Raw genomic sequence first — 12,732 nt, 5'->3', positions numbered from 1 at the left:
TTTTCAGGATCCTTTGATTCTAGAAAGTCCAAAAGAACAGCATTTCATTGTAAAAGAAATCTTTTGTAACATTATAAACATCTTTATTGTCACTTCGGTTTAAAGTGTCCTTGTTGAATAAAAGCATTCATTTCTTTCAAATAAATAAATAAATAAAACTTACTGACCCCAAACTTTTGAACAGTAGTGCATGCCGTCAATTGCACATTAAATATGGTATCTGAGAGATACTGAACAAATAAACAGGCTAAATAACTATAACAAATAAATAACTATAATCTTCTATTGCACAAAACTATCATAGTCTTTGCAAATAAACTAAAAGCTATGGATTGTGCATAAAGGCAACATCACTCACGACAGGCGATTTGAAGTCTGACAGTAATTGTGTTTATTCTTGAAGGTGGTGAATTGGTTTCAAAAGAGCTGCTTTGATGGCTGTAGCAGCGCAGATTTTAAGGGATGGATTTAGACATGCATCTTCTCAGAGAGGGTTTTAGCGTGCTGACAGTCTAATACCGCATCTACACCACAAGAGTAGCTGAATTACGTGCTTGCAGTGTAGTTTGTGGCACCACAGTCCTCTAAACATATACAAACCCATCAACCTAACTTTGAAAAGGCAAATGTTGCAAAAAGCAAAACTTTCTCTCAAGGCCTAAGCTGTAAAATAATGCTTATGATGTCACAACCATGAGTGCATTAACATATGACTCTCATATTAACATACTGTATCAAACCTCTTCTGCTCACTAAGGCCCTGTTTACACTAGTGCGTTTTCGTTTTCGACTACTGCGTTTTCGTCTACACTACTACACAACTGAAACGCATGTCACATGACCATTCATGCAGGTACAACCATAGATATGAATTAGATTTCCTATTATTTAGATGGCAGACACGTCTGCATGCTTGGAACGGTCAAATGTGAACGCAACCCCGGAGTTTTCAAACTAAAACGGGGTCTGCAACGTTTTCGAGGGTCGAAAATGGCAGAGTAGTGTAAACGACAGGCGTAACCGTAGCAAAAGTTATGCGTTTAAAAATGAAAACGCACTAGTGTAAATGTAGCCTAAATGTCCTTGGACACCGAGTCCGAAACTTTTGTATGTGTTTTTTGTATTTCTCGCATTTGTCATCCTTTCCTATCAAAATGCATGCTACGGATGCGAAAACGCAGACATTCGAACTCGGTCCGGTTTTTTTTTTCGTTTTTTTTTATGACGGATGAAAGTTTCGGAGTTCACTACGCTTCTGGGCCTTGAACGTGTCCGTTACATTGCTGTCTATGCAGAGTCAGAAAGCTCTCAGATTTCATCAAAAATATCTTAACTTGTGTTCCGAAGATGAACAAAGGTCTGACGGGTGAGTGGAATGACATGAGGGTGAGTAATTAAATGACAGAATTTTCATTTTTGGGTGAACCATCCCTTTAAAACAGTGCTTAATAGCTACTGGTTAACATTGTTTCCCAAAAAAAGGAATGCTGTTTATCACATATTAATGAAAGATTATGAAATGCATAAAACAAATATCTTTACAGGAATAATCTGTACTGATGAAATAGGCCCAAAAAAAAAAACAGGAATGTGTGTTAGGAAAGCAAATAGGGTTTTGATTTCATGTTGACTTGAGGAAATAAGAAACAGTGGAAATCCAAATCCAAAACTGAAAGGCTGAAGGAATAAACTCCGGAAGACTCTCCGAAGGGCTCTCCTACTTCAACAACCCGCACCAGGCTGGATCTGAACTCTGCCGTGAGGGCTGGCAAGCTCTTTATTGTTAATTACAGAGAAGAGAGGGACTAATCAAGCTCATAATGAGTTGGCAGGGTGAGGGGTGTAAATGAGACGAGAGGCCGCAGTCCTTCAAACCCAGACATTGATCCTCCTTCACGCCACTGTAAGACCTCCGAACTCCACTCTCAACTCACGTCTCAACGCCGTTCACCTTATTATCGGCCGACGGAAGTAAAAGAATGAAATAGAAATTTATTGAAACTAAGCTGTATGGAGCAGTTGTGTACCACGGTGCTGATCGTTCAGCCAGCAAACAACTGAAAAATACATTTTTCCACAAATTTACAGTCAACCAGAAAGACTGTGTGTGCATTAGTGCACAATTTAAAAGTTCTACAAACTGGCTTTACAAAACATGGTTTCTTGTTTATTGCACAATAATCTTGAGTGAAATGACCTCTACTGTTTTCATGAGAGTCACGCATCTATTCTTTCTAAGGTTTATAGTTTCTCATAAATGGAGCAGAATAAAAGAGAATGACAAAGGCAGCTGGTCACAGACACCACAGTAAACAACAAACACAAAGCAGTAAACCATTAAACTCTTCACACACACTTTAAAGCAGTTTAATCCTTTTACCTCTCATTTAAGATCAGCAGCTAAATTCCACATTTATCTACAAATCTTCAGCTAATCTTAAACTAGTTGCACTCATATATTTTCAATGGCGGCATTGAGAGTATTGGTGACCGATGGTTGATATATACTGTAAATAAAAGACGTAATTGAATGAATAATGGCAAATGAAATGTACAGTACCGTTCAAATGTTTGGGGCCAGTAAGATTCTTGTGTTGGAAGATCTAGCGTTTCTAATACATTTCTAATGTTACAAAAAATTTCGGTTTTAAATAAATGCTGTTCTTTTGAACGTTCTATTCATTAAAGAATCCTGAAAAAGTTTCTCTTTTTTTTCCAAAAAATCTAAAAGCAGCACAACTGTTTTCAACATTGATAATAATACATGTTTCTTGAGCAGCAAATCAGCATATTAGAATGATTTCTGAAGGATCATGTGACACTGATCAAAACTGAATTTTCAGCATCACTACTCCACAGAAATAAATTATATTTTTACTAGGGGTGTCAACGTTAACGCATGCGATTAATCAAAAAAAATTAACGCGTTAATATTTTTTTAATGCAGATTAATTGCTTGATAAGGTTTGACCCCAACTTATTCCCGTCATCGCAGCGCGGAAGGTTATCTATCATTGTGTGATGAGGGTACAGCACAGTGTTGCCAGGGTAACGGCACAAGTGGACTATTTTGAAAATACAGTCGCTGGAAAAATGACAGAGCGGGTTGCGGTTTTTTGGGCTACTTTTATAATGTACCGCGGCCGCTCAAAGTGTATATAGACAAATAAAATAGATCCTTTTACTAATGCGTATTATACTTGGAATGTGTCCCTGGAAACTTAAGAACGGAGAGGCGGTTGTAACATCAAACAACGTGAGTTTCAGCCAGAGCAGCAGAAATAAACATGACAACAGTCACTATAGATTATATAAAATAATAAGCACAGGATTACGATAGATATGGTCTGTATGTGATTTTCTAGAGATTGAATGTGTACATCTGAAATGCTAATTTGTGCAGCGATATAAAAGGCTATAAATAGCAATATTTTAACAACAGTAAATGACCAAATTCCACATGTGATCCTAAAAGGAAGTTATTACAAACACTCAATGGTGGTTTGAAGTGAGTTCTGAGTAAAAGTGTACTATTAATCTCATAAATTGTCTTATGAAGTATGATGCTAATGTTAGCTCTAATGCAGCTGCAGAACAGATCCAATTCTTCTTCATAATGCATTTTGTCATAATACTTCATAAGGTCACAAGAAAATTATTTTTTGTATTTATTTAGAAATACTTTTGATAATAGTTGGGTAAATGTATACTGGGATTGAAGCCATGTGGCTTGGTAAACGTTTTATTGCCAGTATAAAGCCTGATAATGGCTGAATAAAAACAAAAGAATAAAGATAAAAGAATAAGGATTATGTCTCATTCCTTTTAATGCATTTCTTTTTCAAAACATTTACAGGTAAATCCTAGTATTTTAAATTTGCGATTAATCATGATTAATCACAGCCCGTGACTGTGATTAACGCGATTACATTTTTTAATCGATTGACAGCACTAATTTTTACATATATTCATATAGAAAACAGTTATTTGAAATTGTAATAAAATTTCACAATATTACAGTTTTTAACTATATTTTTGATCAAATAAATTCAGCTTTGGTGAGCAGCAGAGACTTCTTTGAAAAATGCAGTATTTTTAGATAATCCAACTTAATATGTGACCCTGGACCACAAAACCAGTCTTAAGTGTCAATTTTTCGAAATGTATACATTTCCAATGATGTATGGTTTGTTAGGATCGGACAATATTTTGCCGAGATATACAGTAACTATTTGAAAATCTGGAATCTGAGGGTAAGTATTGAGAAAATCGCCTTTAAAGTTGTCCAAATGAAGTTCTTAGCAATGCATATTACTAATTACAAATTAAGTTTTGATATATTTACGGTAAGAAATTTACAAAATATCTTCAAGGAACATGATCTTTACTTAACATCCTAATGGCATTAAAAAAAAAAAAAAAAAGATAATTTTGACCCAAACAATGTATTTTTGGCTATTGATACAAATATATCCCAGCGACTTAAGACTGGTTTTGTGGTCCAGGGTCACATACAGTATATGAATGAACATTAACTAAAAATGCATTATATTATGCGCTCATACTGAAAAACAAATGCATTATAAAATGCAGTAAATTAGCACAAGTTGCTAAATAAAGAACAAAACATTTATTTTACACTATATGACATACTTTTTAAATGCATTCATTTCACTCATTTATTTTAATCAAAATTCCCTTACAAATGCTGGAAAAAAAAGAAACTACACATTGTCTCTATAAAAGGCCACCAGTAGATTCTGAAAGAGATTCAACTTTCTAAATAATTAATTTTCTTATCACTAGTTAAAACTGCTTTCACGTGTCATTTTGTGACATATACACCTTACAAATTCACTTTGCGCCAGGAAATTAGTAATATGAAGTGTTAAACGCTTTAGTTTCCTCTACGACTGCAAGTGATAGACGTGGAGGAGCACATGTTCGAATCTGACGAGGATCTGCCAAAACCTGCCTGAATATAGATGTGAAATTACGATAGCTGAAGCAAAACCTGCTTGTTAAAAATGTGAAATACTTCAGGACTGAATCTGACTGACCTTTACAGCCAGAACCTTGATTAAAGTTTAGTTTGAGTAGACTGCATACTTAATGTGATGTGAACAAAACCAGACTGTGAGTAATGCAAACACAGCCTCGGATTGCACGGATCTCACCTGCAGTATGAAGGTCATGCCCATGATCATGGAGTACATGTCGTATTTGCCCAACTGTTTGCTCAGAGCTGAACTCATGGCCTTCAGGGCCTCCAGATACTGTTTGAGAACCTTCTTGCCCATGTTACTCAGAACCTCTGACGTGTTTCCATCCACATAGAGCTTCACCCAGCTTCCGTGAGACTTCTCCGCCATGCGAAACTGCTCGTAACCGTCCTCTGTGACAGAGAAAGAGGTACATTCTAAAAATAATTCCAAAAAGCCGTAATAAAAACCTTACAATAAGAGTCAGTTTATCTATTGTTGGATATTGTTTTATCTATTGTTTAGCAAGACTGTAAGCAATAAAATATGAGAACATAACCGATTTTGAACTAAATTAAATTAAAAATTTAATTAAACGATAAAAGTAAATAGAAACAAAATGCATAAAAATAAAAATGTAAAAACCTTAATAAAAAACCTTACAATTACAATCGATTTATCAGTTATCTATTGTTTTCTTTATTGTTTAGCAAGCTAAATTAGTGGGAGAACAGTCATTTTTAAATTCAATTCAATTAAATTACACAATAACATAAAATAAATAAATAAAAATAAATAAATAAATAAATAAATACATTTTTAAATTAAATTAAAAATATAACATGGATACAAATAAAATATTAAAATAACTAACAAAAAATAAATAAAAACTAATAAAAAAATCCTTAAAATTACAATTGATTTATCTCCTGCTAGCTATTGTTTTTTTTTCTTATTATTTAGTAAGCCTGCAAGCAGCAAAATCAGTGAGAAAACAGTCATTTTAAAATTAAATTACACAATAAATAATTCTTACAATTACAATCTGTTTATCTATTGTTATCCATTATTTAGCAAGCCTGCAATCAGTGAGGAAAAAAAGATCATTTTAATAATAAAAAACAACAACAACAATTATAATCATCATAATCATCATCATAAATAAATACAAATAAATAAATTGTTATACATTAAATAAATTATAATGTAAGCAGCAAAATCAGTGAGAAAGACCATTAAATGAAATGAAATTAAATCAATTAGTAAAACAAAGTGATTATATTTAGCAAGCCTGTATAGGCAGCAAAATCACTGAGAATTATTGAAATTATTTTTTTAATTAAATTAAAACAATAACATAACTTCTAAAAATCATTACGATTACAATCGGTTTATCTATTGTTATCTATTATTTTACCTATTATTTAGCAAGCCTGTAATCAGTAAAATCAGAAAGGAAAAAAAAAAAACATTTAGACAATTTATTTTACTGAGCCTACTGCAATGCATTGCAGGACTGCCGTCTCAAAGATTAAATGTGATGCTGATCTCATAAGAAGGTGTTTAAAACAGCATATTTATCTTTCAGAAACAGCATTCAAATACACTGCCTTGAAATGCTCACTAGGTTTTGAAACAGAGCCACGGTGTTATGAAGACACCACGAGGAAGCTGTTGCATAAGAATCAGGTGTCTGCTGGTTGTGTTTTAAAGCAGACAGACACTAAGGGCCTTCACAGCGGTATCTCAGAGTGAGCTAACAGGCACGTCTGCCTCATACCGCCCAGACGCTTCACTACAGGACACCTCCGTCTCGCTCTGTGCCTCTCTCTTTCTAACGTGTCTCTCCCCATCTCCGAGCTCTGATTCTCTACAGAGGTGATGCTGTGTAGAATGACACAGACACATTTTGTTTGTGTCACATACTTGGGTCAAGTGTGTTTTCCGTTGTGTGCGAATGCAATTTTTAAATGCATTAGGCATGAATGGCTGACTTCTACAGTCTTGCAGCTCAACTACTGACAAAGACAAACAGTTTGTTCAGCAAGTCCGTTCATGTAAAAGAGTCAACATGTTAAAATCAGCTTTTGGAATAACAATGACACAAATTAAGGAAACTATCGCCTCCTTGTTTGTTATTAAACACGTTAAGTATGCAAAACCGATGACACACTGGCCAAGCATGTGTTGTTTGCATGTACATCTCTGGCTTAACATATGCAAGCTCACACTCTCCAAAGCATGCAAAAACACACAAACATGTCCATGAACATTCACAGGCTGCATTTGTATATAACACATTAAAAGCATGCACTTAAAATTGCATCTTTATGCAATAAGTCACTGTTGCAAACTGTTTGCATGCACAAAATGAATGACTTTAAATATATAGACAAATGAATTTACAAATGAGTCACTTGCTGTTTTCTAGAATTAATCAGTCGAATTAATGACTGAATGACTTTTTAGGACAGTGGCATATCGCCAACTACTGGCTACAAACAACACTGTTTTTGTTTCATATTTTCATTTTTTTAATCATATTTCAATATGATTTTTTTTTTTAAACCCATGCAAATTAAATTCATGCAACCTCTAAATAGTCTGTGTAAATATACCTATCAGATGCAGCTTCTGAAAAAAAAAAAAAAAAGCCACAGGCTTAAAGTTTATGCGAAATAAACATTGAATAAAAATGTTTCTTTCTAAAACTACATTTTATTCTTTTGCATTCAATGCTTTTTATCATTTAACACAATAAAGACTTTCAGAAATAATCCTTTCTGGGCTGATTTCTTGGCCCTAACTTATGTGCAATTCATTTGCGATTCATTAATCGGTATATTATGCAATTAAATACATTTTTTAGAAAAACAAACAGAACCAATCTTTATACAACATGTTTTTTGTTGCAAACAGTTTGCATGCACAAAATTAATGGCCTTAAATACTATAGCTAAATTACTTTAAGATGCTAATGCAAAAAACACAAAACTGTCCATGAAGGCACTCAGGCTGCAATGTCCTCTTCATCCGTAGAGCAATGGGGTTGTTCGTAATATTTACTGCATGCAAAAAATCAACCGTATGAGCACTTTTGGCATACAGTACTATATATTTAACTTATGATGTGGCTTTATATACTACAGTATATAAGTAGTATGCATGATTAGTGCATCTCGCTTATGAATTCTAATCATGCATGCTGCTTAGGACAGATAGTATGTGAAGCCACACATTCCTCCAGGCCATGTGAAACCTGTGAATATTTAATATTTCTTTCCCAGACGTTTTTGTTTTTCCCAAGCGGCTATGTAGCATCTTAATCGGTGTCTGTGTGAACCCTAAAGACAAAAAGGTGATAAACCAAAACACGATTTGCTGACGGAGATCATGTTAACCCAGAGAAAAAGTGATGAATGGGACAATTACTGAGCGTTAGCGGGTAAAACAGAACATTAGAGGCGTTTTCTCATGAATCTATTCTCTTATGAATGAATTCACTTTGCTGGAACGTTCATCTATTGTCATAACACAAATAAGCGAGGCTGTGATTAATCAATTATATGATTATGCTGAATTAGCTCATGAATCCATGTCAACTGTTACGCAGTGTTATGACAGTGAAACATAGCGTTATTTCCACAGTATCAGCTGAAAGTCATGCATATTAGAGCTTCAAGATACATAATAGCGTTACGGCAATGAGGAACCTCGGCCTGTGAGGATGATTCTCAGAAAATGGTCTGTCCTCTCTTAGACACAGCAGCTTCTGCTAAATAATGAAAGTTTAATTCACAGCATTGATCACAGAGCAGGAGAGTCAGAGAAAAGCCAAACGGAGCATCAACTGGGATGAGCCTGGAATAATGGGGATTATCCATGAATATTTACAGCTGGAAATAATAAAGAAAACAAGGAAAGAGAAGGGAGAGAGAAGCAGACAGACAGACTGAATGACAGAACGATGGATAGACAATGACAGAAAGAACAATAACAACAGACAAAGATAGACAGAACAAAAGACAGAATGACAGAACAACAGACAAATTGACAGTATGATAGACAGAACAACAGACAGAATGATAAATAGATAGTTAGATGGATAGATAGGATGATAGACAGAATGACAGCCTAAAGGATAGACATAACGACAGAGATAGAACAAAAACAGACATAACGGACAGAATGACAGATGATAGATAGACAGAAAGACAGACAGATAGACAGCTAGATAGACAAATAGACAGAAAGACAGACAGATAGATAGACAACTAGACTGATAGACAGACCGACATAGATAGGCAATTAGACAGACAAGCAGACAGGCAGACAGACAATTCTAATGTTACAACTCTACCTCTTACATAAACATTTGAGTGTCACAGTTTTGTGAGTGTATGAGGAACAGATCGGACAACACACAGCAGAAGGGAGATCAGTAGAGCTCTTCAAACAAACCGCAGCACACAGCAGGGCTCGTGTGTGTGTGTGTGTGTGTGGCAGGACAGTGTCTCTGCATCTGGCCAGTGCAGGATTCTGGATGATCCTGTCATGATGACGGATGTCTCCTCACACATCAGCCTCTTTGAGATCCTCCTCAGGACGTCTGCGTCACCTTCCATTAAAATGCCTTTCAATAAAGCTTTGAACTAATATGATGCTGGAATTATCACTCATTTGTGTTGATGATGGTCTGTGAAGATCCTATCTGGTTTAAGGGGATCTAGGCTTTTATTTGCTGAGCTATATTAATAAAGATTTGTGTGCGCACTCAGGCTGTACTTAATAATGCAGGTCATAACGCATTCTGGATGAAAGTGCTGATAAAGACACAAATGAAGACACCTCTGGGTGTTTTGGAATGGCACACTATCATACCATCACTATTTTTACAGTATGCAGTATGTATGGTGTGCATAGTGAATGAAATACCCAGATGACACCCTTCATTTGTCAAATATATATTACATAGTTATATATAAAGTAGTTACAAAAAGTAATTAGTTACTAACATAACTTTTTATTTACTTCCAAGATTTAGAAACAAATGTATGCACTATACAGTATGTACTATAGACTGCAGTATGCAAGTATGGAGATTTTTGAGCACTGCCTCTGCTTCATACACACACAGGGAAAAGCAGGTCAAGATCTCTAGTGTGACTCAGGGTTCTGCTGCATGTTGCATTTTAATAGTGCGCCGTCATGAGCTTCAGCTCTCGGTGTGTTACCGTGGGAAAACTGTTATCAGGAGAAAACCTCCGACGTCTCGCTTTCAGGTCAATGTGCTTAGGAAAACTCTGATGAATGATTCTCCCCTTAATCACAATAATTCATCAGCAATTTAATTAAGTGCTTCATTAGGCTGCAAAGCATGATGGAGAAGTTTCTACATCCTAAAGAGAGGAAGACAGACACGGGTGAAGTGAGGTAATATCTGCCTGTACGTCACACCTGACCTCTAACAATCTCATAGTTTTTGAATTTCCTTAGAAAATGGAAGGACAAAAGTGGGCTGCGGTGGTATGTCGTCCTCATCAATCAGATCTCAACCTCCACACGCCTCTTGAACCTTCACTCGAGCGCAGGTGAAAGAGGGGAAATTCAATGTTTAATGCATATCGTACACAAAAAAAATCTCAAGAGTTAGCTGAAATCGTAAGCTTTGATCTGATTGGCCGGCTTTATGCAATTTCCAGAAGGTTAGAGCACACAGGTTTAGAGTTGCAAGTTATGTTATCAGAACATAAGGAACTATGGGATTATTGTTATAAAAAAGAAATAGTAATGTCTTTACATCGATGTCTGTACATCTATTTAAATAAAATCAAATTAAATATTCTGTTGTATTTTATATGTATTTTTTGGCTTAACAGGTCCTAAACAATACTTAAAAAAGTAAAACTAACAGACACAAACAAATGCAGATAGTAAAAAAATAAAAAAGTTGTAACCCAGATCTAGTTTTATTAAATGATAGATAAATCAATTAACTATAAATATATATATATATATATATATATATATATATATATATATATATATATATATATATATATATATATATATATATATATATATATATATATATATATATATATATATATATATATATATATATATATATATATATATATATATATATTTTTTTTTTTTCTTATTTCATTTTGTACTCAAGTATTTGTAAAAAAACAAAAAAAAAGTAATTTATTATTTAAAAATTTAAATACAGATAATTAAAAAGTTATTTAACAATAAATATGGCACGTACGTAGTCTTAAAAAATCAAAATCAAACCATATGCATGAATAAGCAGATTGCCACATTTTGTGCATATATATAAACAGTGTTTACATAAAGGCAAATCGCATTTTCATCCCGTCACATGTTCTCATTCAAACAGCACGGGCCAGCTGTGAACAAAATACGCTCTGCCGGCTTAGCATATTCTTCCCACCATAAAAGCGGATCCTCATCCGGTGGGATGCATCAGCATCTGTGCAGCTGCTCACAGATCGACTTTGCTGTGCACTAATTTGAATGCCAATCTATTATTGTGCTAATAACAAATTTAGGTACATACACACACACAAACAAAAAGAACTCTTCTGGTTGCTTTACATGTCAGTCAAACAATCTCTTCCTGTCTGAGTGGACAGTTTGGAGTCGAAATGTCTGGCTACACAAGACATACACTTAGAAAACAGCAACATGAGGCTGTGAAAATGTCAGCAGACATCACCATCAAACACACTAACCCTGTATAAACACACTTGCACCTCATAACCCAGCAAAACACTCAATACTGTAAGATGCGAGAAGTGAATGAGCCAGAGATGGATGTTTGTGGGAGGCCAGATATCCCACTGAGAGAAAATGCAACCAAACTGCTAAAGAGACAGCAGAGGACACACAAACACACATCTAGGCTTGGGGTATAAATTCTTTATTTCTATGGATTTAAAGTGCTCTAAATGCCCTGTCATGTCTGTGTACTCAAACCCATGCTCTTATGTCGGGTTACTGACAGCGTTTCATGAGCTTGATACTAGAGCAGCAAAACAGGAAAACAAAACTGAACTGGATTGAAAACTGAAGCACAGACTACAAGACTGAAGCTTGTTGCCTTTTTGAGACAAATGCCCTAGATAGTAGCCGACTGTAGTGTGAGAGACACTCTGAGAGACCCTGACTCGGTTACTTTAGTATTATTTATAGTATTTAATAATTAAATAGCAGTTTCAGTTGTATTTTTTTGTACAAGTTTTAGCAATTTTGTTAAATGCTTTTAATGCTTAAATTTAGATTGAATTTATTTATATTTCAGTTTTAGCTTTCCTTAAACTTAAACCTAAAACCAAACCAAAACTAAACTAAACTACACTACAGTAAAACTAAAAAACAAAGCAAAGCAAAGCAAAGCAAAATAAAACAGTGTTTTTAGGCCTTCAAGCTTTATAAAATATTTTTTCTGATATTTCTTAACATTTTATTTCAGCTTTATTTAAATTACTGAACACTATTTTGAATAATTTTCTGTTTAAGTTTAAAACACTGCACTTGTGTAACTAGCTATGCATGTAAAATGTGAATCATTAACACATCAACAAGACATCAAGGGGGGGAAAAAAAAGGTTTTGTATCCAGACCTCATTATCTTGTTTTTTGAGACAATATTTGAGTACTTCCATTCATTCATCCATCCATCCTTCCATTTTATCCATTTACACATGCATCCATCCATCCA

The 12,732-nt window shown here is 34.6% G+C and overlaps 1 protein-coding gene across 4 annotated transcripts in view; it reads right to left on the bottom strand.

Moving 5' to 3' along the window:
* Positions 1-12,732, bottom strand: part of pigg (phosphatidylinositol glycan anchor biosynthesis class G) — a 132,431-nt gene that overhangs the window by 77,085 nt on the left and 42,614 nt on the right. For all 4 annotated transcript variants that reach the window (XM_058797782.1, XM_058797783.1, XM_058797784.1 and 1 more), the window contains exon 7: positions 5,178-5,395. In XM_058797782.1, the coding sequence (XP_058653765.1) occupies positions 5,178-5,395 (218 nt within the window). The remainder of the gene's footprint in view (positions 1-5,177; positions 5,396-12,732) is intronic.

Source organism: Onychostoma macrolepis, chromosome 14 (genome assembly GCF_012432095.1).
Source record: "Onychostoma macrolepis isolate SWU-2019 chromosome 14, ASM1243209v1, whole genome shotgun sequence".
Taxonomy (NCBI): domain Eukaryota; kingdom Metazoa; phylum Chordata; class Actinopteri; order Cypriniformes; family Cyprinidae; genus Onychostoma; species Onychostoma macrolepis.
The sequence above is the reverse complement of the archived record's forward strand: the minus strand, read 5'-3'. Positions and strand labels throughout refer to the sequence as shown.